At 40.6% G+C, this 20,579-nt stretch overlaps 1 protein-coding gene across 1 annotated transcript; it reads right to left on the bottom strand.

The window, feature by feature from the left end:
• Positions 1–369: 369 nt before the first annotated feature.
• Positions 370–10,208, bottom strand: LOC115736042 (disease resistance protein RPV1-like). The gene is made up of 6 exons (XM_048277541.1): positions 9,701–10,208; positions 7,769–8,909; positions 6,878–7,159; positions 3,726–5,629; positions 2,948–3,008; positions 370–669 (listed from the first exon to the last, which is right to left on the bottom strand). Exons 1-6 carry the CDS (start codon positions 10,204–10,206, stop codon positions 370–372), a joined length of 4,194 nt encoding a protein of 1,397 aa, XP_048133498.1. The 5' UTR covers positions 10,207–10,208.
• Between the last annotated feature and the right edge of the window lie 10,371 nt (positions 10,209–20,579).

Raw genomic sequence — 20,579 nt, 5'->3', positions numbered from 1 at the left:
TTTGGACGAGTCCCGAAATGTCGTTCGGTTTCGATTGGGTCTCGAAACCGTGGTCGCCGCGACTTAGAATTTTTTAATCATCGCGCCTAAAATTTTCCGGACCGAACCTAGCCCGTGAAATTCCTAATTTTATCCCCAATCGGTTGAGCCAAAAATCCAACCAGTCCCGATTTGTCAAATTACGGAACCGCCCTTGGATATTATACGTATAAGCCAAAAACCATTAATTTGAGTGACCCGTGGGCCCCACCCAGTCAAATCTGGTCAGCCCCCTAGTCAAGCCCACGTGACCCACTCTCTCTCATCCCTCTTCTCTCTCCCGCTGGTCTGCTCTTCCTCTCCCTCACTGTTGCTCGCGCGATCACCCCCTCACCGAACAGCTTCCATCCTCCTTCCAGCCTTTTGAGCGACACCACCACCCCCGACCACCACCTCACTCCCCCGCTGTCGCTCAGCCACCTCGTCGCCACCTCCCCGACCACCGCGCGCCGCCCCGGAAGCCGTGAACAGCCGCCCGACGCCCCTGCCCTGTTTCGGGTCCAGTGAGCTTGTGAGCTGCTCCGGCCGCCCCGAGCCGCTTCCGACCGCCACCCACCACCACTCCACTTCCCCCTTGACCCCCAGGCTCTGTCCCACCGCCGAGCACCGCCGGAAACCGCCGCAAACAGCCTAGGTCAGACCCGAAGTCCCGATTGCTCTGTTTTTCGCCGGGTCACTGTTTCGCCGCCCTCCACCGTGTTTCAGCCGCACCCACAGCCCGCCAACCACCCTAGGACATCGTCCTCGACCCCTTGACGTCCCCCAAAGCCACCCGCAACCGATCGGCACCTGTGGAGCTCGATTTGAACCTCGGAAACCCTCCCCTGTTCTGCCCGAAGTTGCCCTGTTTCTGCGCCGATTCTGTGCTGCTGCTGTTCGGCCGCCTCCGGCCGTCCACCGGCGCCGTCGCCGCCACCCACAGCTTCCCCAGACACCCCCCGACCTTGGCCAACTTTCCCCCAAGCTTTCCACAGCCCGAAACCCCCAAAAACAGCCCCGAACGCCTCTGTTTTGCTGCTGCCCCTGCTCTGGCCGAGCACTGTTCACGCCGGCCGGCCACTGTTCCGGCCACCGGCCGCCACCCTCGAGCCCCGTGCCACCTTCCCGAAGTATCGTCAAGTCGTTCGGGCCGTCCCGGACCGGGTTGAAGTCGAAGTTCAAGTTAAGTCGCGGACCGCCTTTAATCGTCGTCGGGCCGGGCCGAGTTCGCGTCGCCGCCGCTCGAGTTGAGACCGCCCGAGCAATTAAAATTGTGAGTTAGCCCCTAACTCTTGGTTAGGACGCTAATTGCGTTCGGATTAGATTAATTAGATTATTGGTATTTAGGTAGCTCGATTAGGGCCGGTATAGGTTAGAAACTTGGTTTAGGTTCAATGGCCCTAATTGGTTAAGTTAGTCTAATTAGTTAGGATTTTATGCCTGATTAGATTAGAATTGATGGATTTGACTGATTTGATTGATTGATTGCGAGCGAGCGATAGGTCAGAGACGAGTGCGCAATTGGAATTGAATTATGGAATTATTGGCCGTGAGTGCTAGTTTGGCCGTGGATTGCCGTGGGGGTCCGATTAGAGGTTAATCGTCCCAAATTGCTTGGTGTGTCGGGCGATTTAAATTGCGCATTCATGTGACCACGTATGAGATAAATTGCATGTTTTTGCACGAAAACGGCCTTGGGCCAAGTATTTGAACATGCGAGTATGAGCATCCGACTAAAAGTAAAAGATAAAAAGTGATTGGTTGTCGGATGTGCTTGAGTGGTCATATGATGAGAAAAAGAACCGTGCCGGGCGTACGGGAACCCGACAAGTTCGTACCGTGCCGGTCGTGCGGAACTACACGACTTGTCGGAAGCACGTCAATTCGCGCCCGTGCCGGTCGTACGGATCACGCGAATTGTCGGATGCCGGTCGCAGCTTGTGACGGACCGAAGCTCCTTTGTGGAATGCCTGTTTGCTATGCCGTGCCGGTTGCACTGGATACATAGCTTTCGATCGCCGTCGCCGGGAAGTAAGGGACGATGCACGGTCCCGCGCAGACACCGCCGGTCGTAGTGTTGGGGCCACACCGGTCGTGTGCGCCAACCACGCCGGTCGCGTGGGTCACCGATTAATAAATGGACTACGTGTGGTGTCCTGTGCATGCAAGTGCTGTAATGCTTTGCAGTGTGTTGAATCGGTTTGGTTGGTTGACTGTTAAGTCAAGTCCGCATTGCATTATGTGTGGCCTGGAGGGTAAGCTTGCATGTGGTTGAAATATCCGTTACGTGTTGATGTGGCTGCTTATTAGGGTGTCCGAGCGAATCAACGTCCTAACCGAGCTTAGGCGTTGGCTCACCGAGATTAATTTCTCACCCCGTCGTGGTTAACAATTTTCAAGCAGTGATGGAGGCCGTGGACGCCGATCTTGGAGGAGTGTGGTAGGATTTTTGGGAGTAGACGAAGGATTAACCTTACCCGACCCCGTGTCTTTTGAGGTCCTAGTGAGCCGCCCCGAAGTATGGGGTTGTATATATTTTCTGTAGCTCAGTAGGGTTAAAATTTGTCTGCTTTGATTGTTTAATGAAATTGTCTTTTGTGAATTGACTGTGGTGTTTTCCTACTGAACTATCCCTGCTGATTTTGTTTGTTTGGGAGTTGCACGTTTCGCATGCGCCGAAATTTTTCGTAGGTCAATAGCCTACCCGGGACGCTATCATTCATGACCCGAGGCGAGTAAGGTAGGGATGTCGCGAGCTCGAGAGTCGGGGCGTGACAACTAGAGCCTCTTCCAATGCCTTCACTTCAATGTGTGATCACACGGAATGGAATTCCATCTGTTTCTTTTTCTTTTCTTTTCTTTGATACTCTATTTCTGTACAGCTTCCTCTCAACAACCACTACTCTTCAAATGTTGGAGACGTATTTACGTTGGCATCTAACAGATCCCTCGAAACCTCTTCAGTGATCAAGTCAATTACTTCTTCGAGGCTGCAGCAATGCAAAACGAAAGAAAAGGTATGTTTTGGCCAGGCACGCAACACAAGTGTGTCAAAATGACAACGTAATTGGTCTACGGTTACACCAGAATTTGGTCTGACATTGCTCAATATGAAGAAATTTAAGATGCTCTAAAAGTTCGCAAACCAATGTGTTGTTGTTCTTGACGGAATCGGTGAAATTAGATCGAACTATCTAACATGATACGTCAGTCTCAACAGAATTTGAATTCTGAGATAAGCAAATTAAGTGTAGGGTCTAAGCAACATAAAAACCTCTTTCTTTTGGTAGAAAAGCCAAAAAAAAAAAAAAAAAAAAAATTGAAAAGACTATATCTTATAGAAGAACCTATTATTGATTGCCCTTTTGGCCTCTTTAGATTAAAGTACTAATGAGTAATGACAATGCAAAGAAGACTACATTTCATAGAAGAACATATTTTTCGCTTTTTTTTTTCTTCATACTAAAAAATTCAAAAATACTTTGAATAAACAAAAAATGGCTGATATGAAGCAAAAATAAGTATTCTCCCTTGAGTTATACATACGTTATATTACTTTTCCTCAAATGTTCCCTCTTGAATAATAAATCCAGATAATCTTCCTTCCTTTAGTGGCAAACTCAGAATTCGGGAAAGAATCTAATGGAACATTCCCTCCTACAAATGGTGTCGAAGGTAAAATGCAATTAATAAAAAAGCAGGATTACCTGTTGGCTTTCAGGTCGTATCCCTTCATGTCCCCGACATATCTAAAAGCCTCTTCCCATTCCTTCAGTTCGCGGTCCCATCGCTCCGCGTCATGGGGATATAAGCTCCTGTGGCCATTCAGGGCATCTCTGTATAAATTGCTTTCAAGCTTAACATCAGCCCTCTCCACGTCGTAAAAAATGGGCAGGATTCTTCTCTCTCCATCTGACTTCTGGTGTTTTACCATGCTAACTAGTTCATGGACACACCACGTGCTAGAAGCAAAGTTCTTCGATAAGAAGGGTATGTAGATATGAGAGTGGTGAAGTGCTACCAGAAGCTCTCTGGGAATTCCTTCACCATGGCTCCTTATCCCATCGTCCCTAAAAGCCAGAACTTTGTTATGAAGAAGGTTCTTGTAAAGGATCTCGACAATGCTATAACGAGTGTCCAATCCCCTAAAACTCAGGAATACATCATACGTTGGAATTCTGCGAGAAAGCCAGGTCGATTCTGGGCCGTCCAGCAATCTTTCTAGGATAGTGCCACCTCGTTTATCTAACTCCATGCTTTCTATGCCCTTGAGACCCTCGATTTTTCTTATATTGGGACATGCTTCTAGCTCAAGATGCCGTAGCTTACTTAAGCTTGATAAGTTGGGTAAGCTTTCTATCCTCTCACAAAGGGCAATACATAAGTGCTCCAATGATTCAAGTTTCGACAGATCATCAATCTTAACCAAACTTTCCAATCTTTTCAGTTCCAACCGCCGTAGGTTCTTCAAGAGTGCCAGACCAGGTATTTTCTCCAGCAATCTACATTTTCTTAGTGTCAATGTTCTCAAATGTGTTAGGTCTTGAGAGACGGACAAGCATGCCATTGGATATTCAACTAAAGACATCTCCAACAAATTTTGTAAGCTGGAAAAAGGTGGTAGCTGATTAATTTCCCGAAATTTCATGGTTGACAAATTAGATGGAAGTGGATGGATCACTTGCTCTTCTGGTGAATTGTTCGTCCTAGATTCGTCAGGTACCTCCATTGGAATGGTTGATATAGATAGTTCTAGATAGTCTAATTTGACGAGGCTTGAGAGGTTGGGGATAATTCGAAAGTGAGGTGCTTGCATGTGAAGGTGCTTCAAACTTGAGGGAAGATCAGGGACCTTTTGTGGGTGACTTGAACACATTTCAAGTGCTTCGAGACGAGAAAGACCACCTAGCACTGCGGGGAAGCTAGATACACTAGTATATGACATGTCCAATATCCTCAAATGGGATAGCGTCTTAATTTTCTCTAGGTTTTCATCTGTCAGTTTCCAACACTTCTTGGCATGTAATTCTTCAAGCATCTCCACCTGTCCGATAGTATGAGGAAGCTTTGTTATCTTTGTATAACTTACTCTGATCAATTTTAGTTTCTTTAGAGATCCAATGGAATCAGGTAGTCCATCTATTCCTGACTTTGATAAATTCAACTCAGCCAACATTTTCATTTCTCCAATAGAACTTGGAAGCTCCTTTATCCCCACACACTCGCATAAAGATAAACGTGTAAGATTCACTAACCCTCCAATAGAGTTTGGAAGTTCACTGATTCCAGGGCGGTCATCCAATATTAAACTTGACAAAGAATGCAAACCTCCAAATGTCGCCGGAAGCTTGAAGGGTTGATAATGTTGAGGCATGATAATCTCCGTCAAAGATTGCAGATAACCGAATTCTGTAGGCAATTCTCGAAGAGCCATGCATCCGCTGATATCGAAAGTTCTTAGGCGTTGTAGCTTACGAATGGAGCCGTGAATTATGGTTAAATTGACACACTGAGCAAGAATCAACGTCTCCAAAGATGTGAAGTTGGAGAGGTCAGGTGTCCTTGTTAAGCCCGCGCAACCCGTCAAATCTAGAACTTGCAATTTATCCATCTGTAGAAAAGAGTAGAAATGGGAAAAAAAATGAAAAACATCAGCATATATGGTGGTATAATTAATAAGCTAATTATCCACAAGTCAATAATTTAAGATAATCCGGGGTAGTTTGAACATCGAAAGTTTTTTGGGGATGTTGCAAATAATCCCCAACCTGAGTCTTTTTTTTTTTTTTTAATGTAGTTAGGCCCTGCTGGAAGTCAAATTTATAACTTCCCACCTTTTATTTCACTTCACATCCTTAATTTCCAGAGCCCGCGGTTTGCATCTTAGGACAATACTCCATAACCTCACTATGAAAACACAGAAAACTCTAATTCCCTTCCAAATCACCAACTCAACACTCTCTCACTCTCCACGTATAACCTAATAATAGTCAGGATGTAAAGTGACGGATTTAACGATTAATGTTGCCAATCCATTTTTAAGTTGAAAATGTTCAGAAATAATCTCAGGCAGAGACAAGGTTCGCAGGTCCTTTGACGGGGGAAAGAAAATAGAAGGATTCAAATTATAATCCAGCTGAGTTGATTTCGCACAGTTATTGTAGCCCAAAAATTGACTTAATATTAAATGTTAGAAATGGACAAGGAACTACATTTGTTTTCTATCCTGAACCGAGCTATAGATTTCCATGAGATTTGACATGGTATTTTAGTTAATCGATGTAAGCTAGAGCCTCACTCGTTAACTCGAGTTACATAAAAAAGTACAAGAAATGTCATTTTCATTTATTTTACAGTTCATCAATGCAAATATAAAGAAATACTTGCCTATTTAATTAGCGTAATGAGCCCCTTGAATGCATGAAGTATTATGACGCTCAAGCTTGCCTTGATTCAACTTATCGACTTAGCTATGTCAAATGAACTCGTGATCCTTTACGACGTTCCAGCTGAGTGTTACCAATCTCACACTTGATTTCCATTTGACTTTTGTATAATTGAACGTGACTCAGACTTTACATATCATTCAAATCATATCTAATGCATATCGAAGCAAAACGGCACTTTTACTAAAACACATTAATTCCAAAGCCTAAGCAACTTTTATGTCGGACATAATTGTGTTTCACTTTGATATACAGAAAGATATTGAATGTTGCTCGCGCAAAATATATTTTACAATTGGATGAGTAGGCAAGCGCATGCGACCATAATGTCAATCATGTGTGTGCATATATACACATTCTTGCTTCCATCATTGCGAATGAGGTAGAAGTATGTAGACTAAGGCATTTCATACCTTCATTTGGCTCCAAGCGTCCCAGTCATCTTTAATATTGCTATTCGAAAGGTTGAGTACAAGCAATCTACTAAAGTGAAAGTTTTCTGCCTGGAAAGTCGTTTGCCATGTCTGCCAAGAAAGCCATCTTAGCTCCGAAAGAAGATCCTTGAAGTTGCCGGAAAAATCCGACCCTTTTGCTCGAAGGAACCTCAGTTTTGGTAGAGCAGCTAATTCTTCATCTGCCAAGTCATGGCTACTGTCATTGGAAGTCAGGCTTAGGGCTTTTACATCTTCATTTCTCTGCCAACAGAGACTTGAGATTAATTGAGTTCCCATCAAGTAGCACTCTTATAGAGCCATGAAGAAAGGAAGCATATGAACACTGGTAGACAAATTTTCCAACATGGAACCTGCAATGGCACACGCCTTTTCCCAGCAAGTAGAATTCTCTGTTTTCGCTCACACCATTAACGAAACTTTTTGGCTTTCATTTGCAGATATCTTCTAAATCATTTCTCCATTTCTTGTTTTCTATCTTTCAAGAAATATAATTATCTATATTCCAAATCTTCCAAGTTTTTTATTTTCACAGTAATTGTGTTTCAAAGTAATTTAAAAATTCCGACCGGATAGCACCTGAAAGGGTGCTTTGTTGTTTTAGAATTATCAGAAAACTATTTTGCATTCTGTAGAACCTAGAAAACAAAGCTAATTATCATGCAATCTATTTGGTCTCGCTTCACGAATATAGAATACCTTTTGACCCAAATGTTTTGAGGGAGAGTTGTCACACTCACAGGACCAATGGTAAATTAAACAAAGGTAACTATTAAATGAAAAAAAATAAAAATCAACAAGTTTCTCCAATCCAAAAATAAATAAATTATGTGACGTAATATTCCATTTTACCTGTTTTCTCTGCAGTAGTTCTACAACTTTATCATGTTCCCACAACCTACCAAATTTGGGAGTATGTTCCTCAAGGACGATAAATCTCCCCAAATCTCGAATTTGGTCATGCATCCAAAGCTTTTTACCCATAATTTTAATCAAGGACCGTTGCTGGAGGACACGAATTGCAGTGTGAGGGCAGTACTCACAGTCTGCCCACATGATAAGTGGATATGTTTGGTCCTCATTGGTGAAAAAGCAAGCAATGTCCAAAAATATTGCTTTGTCTTCCTTCCGCTTCAATCCATTATAACTGATCATTAATACTTCTCGGACATTGTCAAAACCACCTTGTTCTAACATCTGCAACGTGTCTTCCAATAGCTTTTTTTGAATATCAGGTGATTCCAGGGCAAAGCCTAGCCCAGAAATATGAGAACCTATCACTCGTACGGACAAAGGAAGCATACCCACTCTGCGGACAATATTTTTTGCCGAAAGAGCATATACTTCTATCGGAGAGACTCTTCCGAATGCATGCCTACAAAACAGCTCCAATGCTAGATGAAATTCCATTCTTTGAACTTCATAATCAAAAATCCTTTTGGGTTCTTCATTGGATAGTTCCACTTGAGTCATCAAGACTTCTCTGTTTCTAGTGGTGAAGATGATCCTACTACGTGAACCAAACCAATCACATTTTCCGGCTAGCTTTTCGAGTTGCTCTTTCTGGTCTAGATCATCAAGAACAATGAGTACATTTTTTTTACTCAACACTTTTTTGATCATCTCAATCCCATGGCTAACGTCATTAATTTGATCAATAATCCCCGAACCGACAAAACCTGATAAAAGCCTTTTCTGCAAATCTAAAGGACCACCAAGATGTTGCCATTGTACTCGAACGTCATGAAGGAAACTAAGGCGATCAAAGTGAGAACGCAATCTGTTGTACACATTTGTGGCAAGAGTTGTTTTTCCAATGCCACCCAGGCCATGAATGCCAACGTAACGTACACCATCAGAGCCAACATCCAACAATTTCATTATTTCATGCACCTGAGTAGTATCTTCAACCAAATTTTCAGTCTCAATCACGTGTCCTGTATTAAGTTTACGGGAAACCACTTCAACAATTGAGTCAATTTCTTCTCCTTGGCTGCAGCAAAGCATGAAAATGCCGATTCAGTCAAAGACATGATAAACTACAGGACTCTAGGAAACATGTAGATATATCATTCAGCAACTTGAATCAAAGGAAATTAAGCATTATAATCAGTTGAACTGGAAAATTTTGCAAATGTGGTTTGCAACAATTGACCAAGAGAAAAGGTATCAAGAAAATTCCCCTTTGTCGATAAGATCCCATCCCTTCTCATACATCCAACCTTTACAAGTGCCTTCTTCCACCGCTTCAACTCATCAGGGCCAACATTCTTCTTGTCTGTAGATAATCGCTTTTCCGCACAAATTGGTCTCGAGTTTAACATTACCTTTCCGTACAAAACATAAATGTTGTTGGCTTTCCACATATGGGTTCAATATTTTCGTATTATAATTTCATTTCACTAATATTGTAGTTCCAATACATCATAATAGGGAAATTCTGCAAAATCTTTTAGGCATCCATGCTTCGGATACATGCATCGCAGTTGCACTATTGTGATGTTAATTATGCACTATTTTTAGAAAAAAGATTCTGATCATGTCTTTGTCTAATATTAACATTGCTATACTCCTATTGATTCGACAACCTAAGACAAGATTGTTAGTGTACAAAATACTGTGATTACCGTGAGAGGGGAAACATACATAAAGCTCATGATTTCCACCATACTTATTGTGATAATATGAGCAATTAGAAAGATTGATTACGTGAAATATATGATCAAGCAAAAAGTTGGGATACCTTTCTTCCAATTATCCATAAAAAGTTGAGGAGAAATTTACCCTTTGCCTTGAAGTTCCCGTCCACGTATGCTGCCAACCGTTTGAAGTGCATTTTCCCATTGCTGCACTTGAGAGGTGCCATACTTCCCCCTCCGCTTCAGACCAGACAAAGAAAGAAAAAGATTCTGCTTGTGCTTGCGTAAGGCTTTCTTGTACCGATTGGTTTTGAGCTTCACATCGTCGGGCTTCACGTCAAAAAAAATGGGGATGATTTCCTTGTTTCCATTTGATTTTGAGTGGCTTTTTACCATGCATTCTACCTCACGGAGACACCATACACTGTCAGCAAAGTGTTGAGAGAAGATGGGTACACAAATCCGAGAATTCTTTACTGCATTCAAAAGTGCATTGATTTTTTCACCATCTTGGAGTTCCTTGTTGGCAAGGAAAACACGGATTCCTGCACGGACCATATCGCGGTGGAGGATACTAGTAAAGTTTAGATATGTGTCGCTTCCCTTGAAACTCAAAAACACATCGTACTGTTCTCCAGACTCGTCGTCCATTCTCGAGGTCGTCTCCGAGTCCTTCTTCCTCTTCGATCTCATGAGCTGAGTCAGAGCCCTGCCAAAAATTACAGACTCTTAAGCTGACCAAGACGTAAGAATAGGAAGTAAATCGAACAAGCAGGCTGAACTGCATCAAACATGTATAGGAGCAAAGTTTCTTTGTTTGTGCGTTATCTGTCAACAAGAGCTCGAGCAGAAGTCGGATCAGAGTACTTACAGTCCTCCTACAATCAAAGCGAGGATGTTGATTGCAGCCTGAGTTCCGTTGAATTTCATCTGTGGGCCGATCCTCTCAGCTGTATTCATTGGGAGGGTTCAGCGAAGGAAGATCGACTCTAACTTCTCGAGGAGGCGCACAGAAACAGAGAAGAGTCAATGATAGAGCAAAAGGGCAAACGTCCTCCTGGGGGAAAAATTATAGGCCAAAATCACCAGGTCATGTCCGAATCACGTGGTCCACCACCTGTAGCATTAAAAAACAGATAGTTGAAGATTAAACAAGGGAAAATTCCACAATCAATACAAGATGAAAACGGGAAGGCGCAAAATTGAACTTTCAACAGAATGTCGCATGTCATCGCATGTTTTAACGGTGTTAAATAGTAAATGGTCCAGTTTTTACCTCTTCCTACCCATTCATGCTTTTCATTTTGACTTGGCCAAAATTAAATTACAAGGGCTAGAGCCGTGCCCAACTTGTTCTGGTTTCTATGCAAATGTCTTTTTCCTAATTTTGGAATGAGTTTGCAAGTTTTGCTTTGAATTCATACAAAACATAACATTTACTAGAAAATATAACATCATGAAATCGATAAATGCGTTGTCGATTATGAAGTGAAGGCGTCGGAACTGCATGGAACACGGCTGACATGAAGGCTGGGTCAAGCGTCGCTACCTTCGGCTTCGGCGCCGTGGGTCTTGCGGTATGTATATGTTGGAGCTCAATTTCATACGGTTTTTTTGTTGTTGTTGACTTATCTATTTTAAAGGAACTCGCCTTTGTTACAAGCTGCAAAGCGTCACCGTTTCTTAGCCAAACGCCCTTCGAAAACTTGTCCAAGCAAGCAAAAAACATGGATCAGTGTGGTAAAAGGACACGTGCACGCGAAAGTAATGTTTCGACTTTAACCAAGTTTAAATCAAGTCGGCATTAAGTACTTTAATTGAAGATAATGTTTACACGCTTCTCTTAACGTCGAGAAATCCAGGAGGTCAGTATCTATAACGAAGAGAAGTCAACATCTTTGCCGTGAGAAATTGCCCAAGAAAATGTCACTTGACCCTCCCTTTGATCATGCACAGGTTGCAGCCGGAGCAGGTGTGAGAGGAGCATCGAAGGTAATCGGCGTTGACATAAACCCCGGCTAGATTCGTCAAAGGTAATTAATCAATTGTTAACCAGCGATTAATTAAGGACGTAAAGCATGACCTAATTGGCGTCTACGATCAGTATTCATTCCCTTTGGCCACCTTCACTTTTGCACGAAAAGTGGAAAGTTGACCGCGTAGAGGTTTTCTATTGGAAGGGTGATATGGCGGGCCGACATATACAATACTTTCTCCATGTGCGACGCCTGTGGTCCAGCACTAGCATTATTAAACAGCAGGTAGATGAAGATTAAAAAAAAGGCAAAATCCCATAAACAATGAATAAAAAAAGAGAGAAACAGAAAGTGGCACAAAAAAAAAAAAAGAAGTAATGTGGTTGGATACTGAATTATGTTCTTTTCCTTTTTCTTTTTATGATACTGAATGTTGTTTATTCAGTCAACTATCCGAGATCGATTTTTTTTTTTTTTACTTTTTTTTGAAATTTTGCTATCCGCACTTTGATTTTCTTTTCAATTTTGCGATTTGAAATTTCTATGTTATTAAAAAAATTAATACGGAAATTTAAGTTTTATTTTTCATATTTTTTAATATTTGAAAAATACTTTATTTTTCTACAAGAAAGTGAAAAAGTTAATTTTTGCTCTTTTACGTCAATATAAATTGAACCACGTTGTGTAAAAAGAGTTGATTTGCAACAAGATTTAGTGAAAGAAGATCAACTATGGTTTCCCAAGGACAGATGATCTTTGGCTCGTCGAATGCTCTCAATATGCAAAATACCAAAGAAGTTTAGTAACTTATTCATTTTTTCTATTATTGATGACTGGTCTTGGCCAAACTTGGAGCATCTTTTTGCAGAAGAATAGCATCTTTCACTATTGTTTTTGCCTTCGACAATAATCACTCCCGTCCAAGGTATTTTATAATGTCTGTTTTTGGACCTTTGTTGTGGGAACCTATATGTACAGTTTCAAGTCGGTCTATTTGAGAAGAAAAAAGAAACATAAATGCAACTTATATTTGAGGAGATGATGAAGAAAAAGTCAGTGACATGCCCCACATCACCTCATTTGCATTCTTGAACATTCCTTGAAAGAGTCAAAATGAAGACACGCCATTGAGCGGGATTCGTTTCTAGAGAAATCCCTCATGCTTAACACTAATCGCATATCATCTTCTCTACCAAAAACACGGAGCTCATCTTAAGCTTCTCAAAATGTCATACCACAAGCTCCGGTGTTCGCATACTCCTCCACCCTAACTCTGCTCTATATAACCTGTTAGTGATGTCAAATTTGTATTTCTTCTAGAAGTTGGTCTCTAACCTCTCAGAGAAGTTGAATGGTTGTTTTAGTACTAATTCAGCATTTGTTTCAAATTCCATAAGAACGAAGTTGCTCTTGAACCTCCCCAATGAAGTTACCTCGATGTTTTTCGATTCAACGAGTGCTATCAAAACCAGATGGTCGAAATCATCCGTGTGTTTCTAGATGTACATCTAAAGCTACCTACAACATTCAATATACATTTAGGAAATCTAGAGGAATAGTTACATTTTCAAATGATATAGGCATAGTGCATACAGGGCAAAATGAGGCAAGTGAAAGATAGTGAACTCAGTACATATGCTTTGAGTTGCTGGACTGATCAAGAAAATACGCATAACCGTGAGTTAGAGAAATAAAGATATTAGGTGTCAGTGCTTCCTTGGTTGTGACCATCCTGATTTTGGTTTCTAGACACAAGAAAAAAGTCGGGCTGCTGCCATTTGGACTCTCTTGAACATTCGCTTGGACCGAATTTTTCATTTTTACCTTAAATAATTTCCACAACTGATCTTTTGACTAAGCTTTGGTATTTAGATCGAATTTCAATTTGGGTAGTATCGAACAATCCACATTTATTTTTCACTGCTGGACGAGTGTCGCAACCACGCCACGGAGGCGAGCCCTTGCCCGGCTCAGATCTGGACACCCAACTTATGGCCTGGCAGATACTTCCAGCTTTAGCTCAGACATCATTCTCTTGCACAAGCAGCTTTGCTAGCTCTTACGGCCGTCTACACACATTTGAAAACCACATCTACACTATTATCTCAGACTATGACGCACCTGCGTATCATAAAGTTCCAAACTCGTATTCTCACTTATCCATTCCAAATATGTTGCCAAAGAACTACAGTAAAAATGCATATATGAAATTGGAAATTGCACTCAAGAAAAAGAAAAGATGCATAGCAAAACTGGTCTGTGGTTAGACATTTCGTCCACATTAATTTGCATATCCAGGGCAAGTTCATTACAAATGACCGGTTTTGGCATTGGCCGAAGTTCTTGTACCAGAAACAAGAAGTGGATGAACTAAGAAGGTAAAAATGCAGCATCCAGTAGGGGGAAATGGTTCGAGATTGCCTTCCCTTTCGCCTCCGTTTTCGCAAGTTGTCCATGTTACCAGACACACAAGTTTCAATTGGATGACCAAAATGTTGTGATACACGTAACATGCATAGGCAAATAAAACATATAAAATACGCAGCGGAAATAAATAAAAAGCCTATACATGTATCTCCGGAGGCGTAGTTCGTGTGTTTCAATCGAAAAACATGTGCAACGAAGGGGTTTAACGGATTACCTCTTGAAGCGTGCTTGAAACGAAACAGGTTTAGATGTTCTTCGATCCGAGCACCACAAATGTCAGGCCTCTAGTTCAGACACACCACCAATCGCAACGTCAAACGGAAGAACGAACTCGCGAGAATCACCACTTGAATTGTGCTAGCAATATTGTGGAATCAATTCTCACAACTCTCAAAAAATTTTGGTCTTTCGTATATTGCAAGAATAAATGTGCAGAGAGAAATTTCTGATTTTTCTCATGCCTTTTTCGCACACCTCCGCACACTTTCTCTTCGTTCTCATTAATGGGCGCCGCACGATGAGTGTTTTGCCGATCGTGTCACACGAGCACACGATCAGCAAAACCTGTTGTCCACGATCGTGTCATGCACACGTTGCAGATCGTGCGAATGAGGCACATGATCTGTTCGTGGGCAAAACAGCACACGGTTAGCAACTTTTGTTGACCGTGTGCTTGCACTATTATTACCCTTTTTTTTTAAATTAAGAAATAAAACGCATGGTCAGCACTTGTTGTGCTGACCATGTACGCTGCACGCACATCAACATGTGCGTGCAACATAAATTATATATAAATATATATAACAATTATATATATACATATAATTTAATAAAAACATAATAGTGCGATTAAATGTGTGCATTTCGGATACATCAATATGTGTCCACTATAAGAGTGCGTGTGCATCATATGCACGTACGCATCATATGCACGTACATCCATGACAAAAAATAAGAATCAAATTAAATCTCATTTAATTTAATTGTTCGACTAATTCGGTATACGTAATTACAAACATATTTGTAATATTGTCTTTCCGTTCAACGTCGTCATGTATTGGTTAAGGTGTATGACATCCATAGGTTCATCACTGAGCCGGCGATAAGACATGCACTAACACGTTAGTACTTCCAAGAGAATTGATTGTCCCGATCAATCTCTAGGTCCTACAAGTCATGAATGACATCTAGCAATATATCATGACTACCCGGGCGGTGTGAATGCTTTAAGAACATAATAAACCTGTCGCCTTTGACTACGGTGTAATTCAATCCCTCTGTCTTACTATATCCCGATCGAACAAAGACCATGGAATTTTTGTCAAGTCACTAATTCGATCATATGCACAAATATAATCGACATGCATTCAAACGAGACATGAACATTTCATTCTCGGTTATAACCCCGGCCGAGAATTTCAATGCATTGTCATAATTAAATTGCATAGGATATCATACCTTGCATGTGACAAGGAGACAGATTCCATTTTCCGCACACGTGTAACTTCGTATGTGCATGAACCGTGACCATCAAGTACGTAGACGGATCGATGAACCGTCGGTATGCGTCCTCATGAACCATAGCCATCCAACACACAAGTCAACACCGTGCCTCAGGTCTAAGGATTATTTACACAAGATCAAAGCGTGAACAATTATATATTGACCATGCTAAAAGCTTCCATGTCGCTAATCGTTCAACGCGTGTCACGTTCGGTGAACTTGTCCGGTACAAGCACCTGTGTTCTAACTCGGGCATCGCAATACCCAATGACTTGTGACTCGTCATTCCTTTAAGTATCCAATATTTAATTATGAAATCAAGAACACACCGATCTCAACAGGATCATTGATATCCTTTTAATGATCCATTGATCGAGAACATTTTAAAGATTCGGTTTAAGCGTGAACCCGTCACACATATTCTTAATGTCCGAGGAATAGGTCCAGTCACAACTAATCTCATGGAATTTATTCATATAAGTAAATAATTGGACAAATGAATAAATACGTCTTTGCCATTAATTAAATAAGAAATTGAAAATACAACTGAAATCCCTAACATGTAACTATTACATAGTAACTTTAGGGCATATCTCTAACACAAAAGTAATTGAGGGTTGCATTAGACATGAAAGCATGAACATATATACACACAATCGTGGGACTTTTTTCCAAATTACACAAAAAAAATTACCAAAATAGGTTAAAAAAAACATATTTACCGATTTAGGATCTGCTCAGCATTTAAAGTGCCGAACGAGAAAAGGCATGCTCACCTAGCGGAGAAGGCACAGCTCTGCTTGGGGGAGTGGGGGCCCCCACTCGCTTGGCACTCTGAGTGCTGAGCGGGCGTTCTCGCACAACGAGGCCCCCACCCGCTTGGCGGTTTAACCGCCGAGCGAGTGGGGGTCCCTTCCACTTTCAAGGTACTAGCGCCTGCAAAGGTGCTGCAGCGCCCGCAAGACCTTCACGCGCATTACAAAGCCCTCGGCTCTGCTTAAAGCAAAGCCGAAGGCTCTTCTCGCTCGTAACACTCCGCACTCAAAACACTCCCCTCTCCTCTCGGCGCTCAGAACACTCTCCTCTCCTCTCCGCACTCAGAAGACTCTCCTTTCCGCTCAGAAACTCTCCCTGTTCTCGCACTCTCGGAGCTCTCCCTCTTCTCGCACTCTTAGAGCCCTCTTGCAGCACCTCTGCAAACACTCTCCTCTTCACCTTCACACGTATTACAGAGCCATCGGCCTCCTTTGTTCGTTGCAGGAGATCCCCCTCCCCCGAGGTGCCTTTATTGATGTTATTAATAGTAGTTAGTGTTTTTATTTTATTGCTAATATTTTTGTTATGTTTAAATTAAATTGGGACTTTTTTATTTTGTAGAAGTTGAGACAAAAGCAAAGCCGACCTCCTTACTCGGTGCTTTCTTTTAATAGTTTGAGCTCTTAATTCGGCGCGTGTTTACCCTCAATAGTTTGAGGTAAATCTCGTTATAGTTATTTTTTGCGGTTTCGTAAGTATTATTTTATTTATTTATTTGATTATTATTTGTACCCTCAATAGTTATAACGTTTACGAGTTTAGGTAAATAAAAAAAATCACCCTAATCTCGTAAAAACAAATTTTTTTTTAGAGTCATTTTTGCAATTATGTCCATATTCAAGTTGACGATTTTCAAAATATGAAAAAGAAATTTAGGAGTGTAAAATGAATTTTTGGGGAAAAAATAAAAATTAAAAAAAAAGGTGATTAGATGGCCCGAGAAGCAATGGCGGGGTTTGACCTGTCCGAAAAAATATGTTTTTAATAATTTCAGAATTAGAATATTAAAAAAATAGAAAATAGAAAATTAATTAAAAATATAGAAAAATCATAGAAACTTTCAAAAAAATGAAGAAAAAATATTACAAAATTCGAAAAAATCGGAAATGGCCACAATCAACTGGCCATGGAAGATTTTGGGTATTTTGGCCGACGACTTTTTAAAAATGACGATTTTGCCCTTCTGGCAAATTGTCTCCCAAAAAAATTGTAAAAAATAAAAATTAGGAAATGGCTATAATCAACTAGCCATGGATGATTGAGGGTATTTTGGCCGACGACATTAAAAAAATGATGATTTTGCCCTTTTGGCAAATTGTCTTTGAAGAAAATCGTAAAAAATTCCAAAAATTAGGAAATAGCTACAATCAACTGGCCATAGATGATTTTGGGTATTTTGGCCGACAACTTTTAAAAAATGACGATTTTGCCCTTCTGACAAATTGTCTCCCAAGAAAATTGTAAAAAATTTTAAAAAATAGAAAATGACCACAATCAACTGGTCATGGACGATTTTAGGTATTTTGCACGATGACTTTTAAAAAATGGCGATTTTGCCCTTCTGGCAAATTGTATTTGAAGAAAATTGTAAAAAATCCCAAAAAAAAGGAAATGACCACAATTAATCGGCCATGAATGATTTTGGGTATTTTTGCCTACGACTTTTAAAAAATGACGATTTTGCCCTACTGGCAAATTGTCTCCCAAAAAAATTGTAAAAATACCAAAAATTAGGTAATGGCCACAATCAACCGGCCATGGACGATTGAGGTATTTTGGCCAACGACTTTAAAAAAAATGACGATTTTACCTTTACGGCAAATTGTCTATGAAGAAAATTGTAAAAAATCCCAAAAAATAGGAAATGGTCACAATCAACTGGCCATGGACGATTTTGGGTATTTTTACCAACGACTTTTAAAAAATGATGAGTTTGCCCTTCTGGCAAATTGTCTCCCAAAAAAATTGTAAAAAATATCAAAAATTAGGAAATGGCCACAATCAATCGGCCATGGATGATTCAGGATGTTTTGATCGACGACTTTACAAAAATGATGATTTTACCCTTATGGCAAATTGTCTCCGAAGAAAATTGTAAAAAATCCCAAAAATCGGGAAATGGCCGCAATCAATCGGTCATGGATGATTTTGGGTATTTTTACCGACGACTTTTAAAAAATGATGATTTTGCCCTACTAGCAAATTGTCTCCTAAAAAAATTATAAAAATATCAAAAATTAGGAAATGGCCACAATCAACCGGCCATGGACGATTGAGGGTATTTTGGCCGACGACTTTAAAAAAATGACGATTTTGCCCTTCCGGCAAATTGTCTCTCAAGAAAATTGTAAAAAAATTCCAAAAAATAGGAAATGGCCGCAATCAACTAGCCATGGACGATTTTGGGTATTTTTGCCAACGACTTTTAAAAAATGACGATTTTTCCCTTCCGGCAAATTGTCTCCCAAAAAAATTGTAAAAAATTCCAAAAATTAGGAAATGGCCATGATCAATCGGCCATGGACGATTCAGTGTATTTTCATCACACATTCTCTAATCCCTTAGGGCTATACTAGGACATTTATTTCATTTGATATATTGATAGTGGTAATGTTAATTTGTTAACGTATATGGGACAATATTTACCAAATTGTAGGTGCGAAATAATTTTTAATTTATTTATTTAGCATAATGCCGTCTACATCTTTTGCGATTGTGCATTGGGGAGGTACAATAGTACGAACCGAGTATGGAATTGATTACGAAGACGGACAATCTACCATGTTCGAGATTGCAAACATATTGACATTTGATGAGTTACGTGCTTGGATTGAGAGTGCGTTGAATATAACAGGAAACTAGTATATTGAAACAATGGTATATAGATATCCAAATGTAACACACAATTTGAGGACAAAGTACTAATTAATGTTGTAATGTATAGCTTACGTGTGACATTATGAATTTCCGACCATTTTGAGGTCTATGAATGAGAAATGCTCTATCAATGTATTTTAGTTATATTCCATTCAGATCCGATCAATCTTGAGTTATCTGACTAAAAAAGGGAAGGCTAACGTGCGATAAGGTACGTGAACCTAGGAAACTCGAACAGAAATTGGCCTTTTCACCATAAGGATTGCAGAGGGGATGTTTAGAGCTAATACAGGTCGATCTAAGAATGATTATGGAATCCATTGCTAGTATTGTACGATTTACAAAATTTTTCTAAATCGATTTCTAAAGATTGAGACCTATAGAGCTAGTAATAAACCCTTGCAATTACATGACAATTAAAATGGCCATGACTAGAGTATGCCTAAAAGTTAGCAAAATCATTGAGTCGATACACGTAACGTCACCGCAAAAGCCGTCCGTCGGTTTGGGATAAACTGGAGTTACATTGGATAGAAAATGAATCGGAAAATGGAATCTTAAAGTTGGGAAAATGGAAATGAAGAATTCTAACATTAGATATACATTGGATGTCGCCTCATCGAGAGTAATTCATGTTGGAAAAGAATCGAATTTTCGATCGACGAAAGTGAAATGACCGTTTTGCCCCTCAAGCATTATTCTTGTTCTAAGTCCATCAAAGGGCATTTTGGTCATTTTCACCTTGCTTTAGCCAAAAATGTGAAGATAAGAAGGGTCAATGTTGGTCAATACACATGTGGATAATTATTGACATGAGACAAGTGTCATTAGAGAGCATGGTCGGCATTAATGTGACCTTGACCTTACTATTCACATAATTGAATTTTTTTTTATATAAAATCAAGTCTTCTTCAGCCTTCCTCCTTCTTCAAATTCACGAGCACTTCATCTCCATGCTCCATTTCCATCATCTCCTTCATCTTCAAGGTTTTTCAGCAAAATCACAAAACTGTTTCAGCCGACCACTTTCTGCCCGTTCCGTTCGGTCCGTACGATGGCACCCTTCGATGGTCTTTTGGCCGCCCCTGACTACCCACTTGAAGTTCAACGTGTCCCCGACAACCTCCAATTGGAATCACGTCATTTGAAGCTCCCAGTTGGAAGAACCAAGCTGAGGAAGAAAACCGGACAGATTTGGAGCTAGCTGAGGGTAAGTGGCTGTTCTCCCTCTTAGAAACTTCTTTTGATGCCAAATTTTCGGTGGTAAATTCTAGACTTATAGGGCTGAGTATGGATGATTTAAGGACACTAAATGATTAAGGAAAAATTCGAGTTGTAATGGTTGGGTTAAAGTGTTTCTGCTGGACATATACTGGACAGTTTGTGCACTTTGTTTGGTTAAGTTGATTGGGGGCTCAAAATGAG

The sequence above is a fragment of the Rhodamnia argentea genome, chromosome 4 (assembly GCF_020921035.1).
Source record: "Rhodamnia argentea isolate NSW1041297 chromosome 4, ASM2092103v1, whole genome shotgun sequence".
Classification (NCBI taxonomy): Eukaryota; Viridiplantae; Streptophyta; class Magnoliopsida; order Myrtales; family Myrtaceae; genus Rhodamnia; species Rhodamnia argentea.
Note: the sequence above shows the minus strand (reverse complement) of the source record. Positions and strands in the feature narration are given on the sequence as shown.

What these genes read in the sequence shown, in the direction of transcription:
- LOC115736042 (XM_048277541.1), bottom strand. Translation starts at nt 10,206, where the DNA reads ATGGACGACGAGTCTGGAGAACAGTACGATGTGTTTTTGAGTTTCAAG. An exon ending in AACTACTGCAGAGAAAACAG is followed by an intron (nt 7,160 to 7,768) that starts GTAAAATGGAAT and finishes CTCTGTTGGCAG; the next exon opens with AGAAATGAAGATGTAAAAGC. An exon ending in GGGATCTGTTAGATGCCAAC is followed by an intron (nt 670 to 2,947) that starts GTAAATACGTCT and finishes GGTCTGACCTAG; the next exon opens with GCTGTTTGCGGCGGTTTCCG.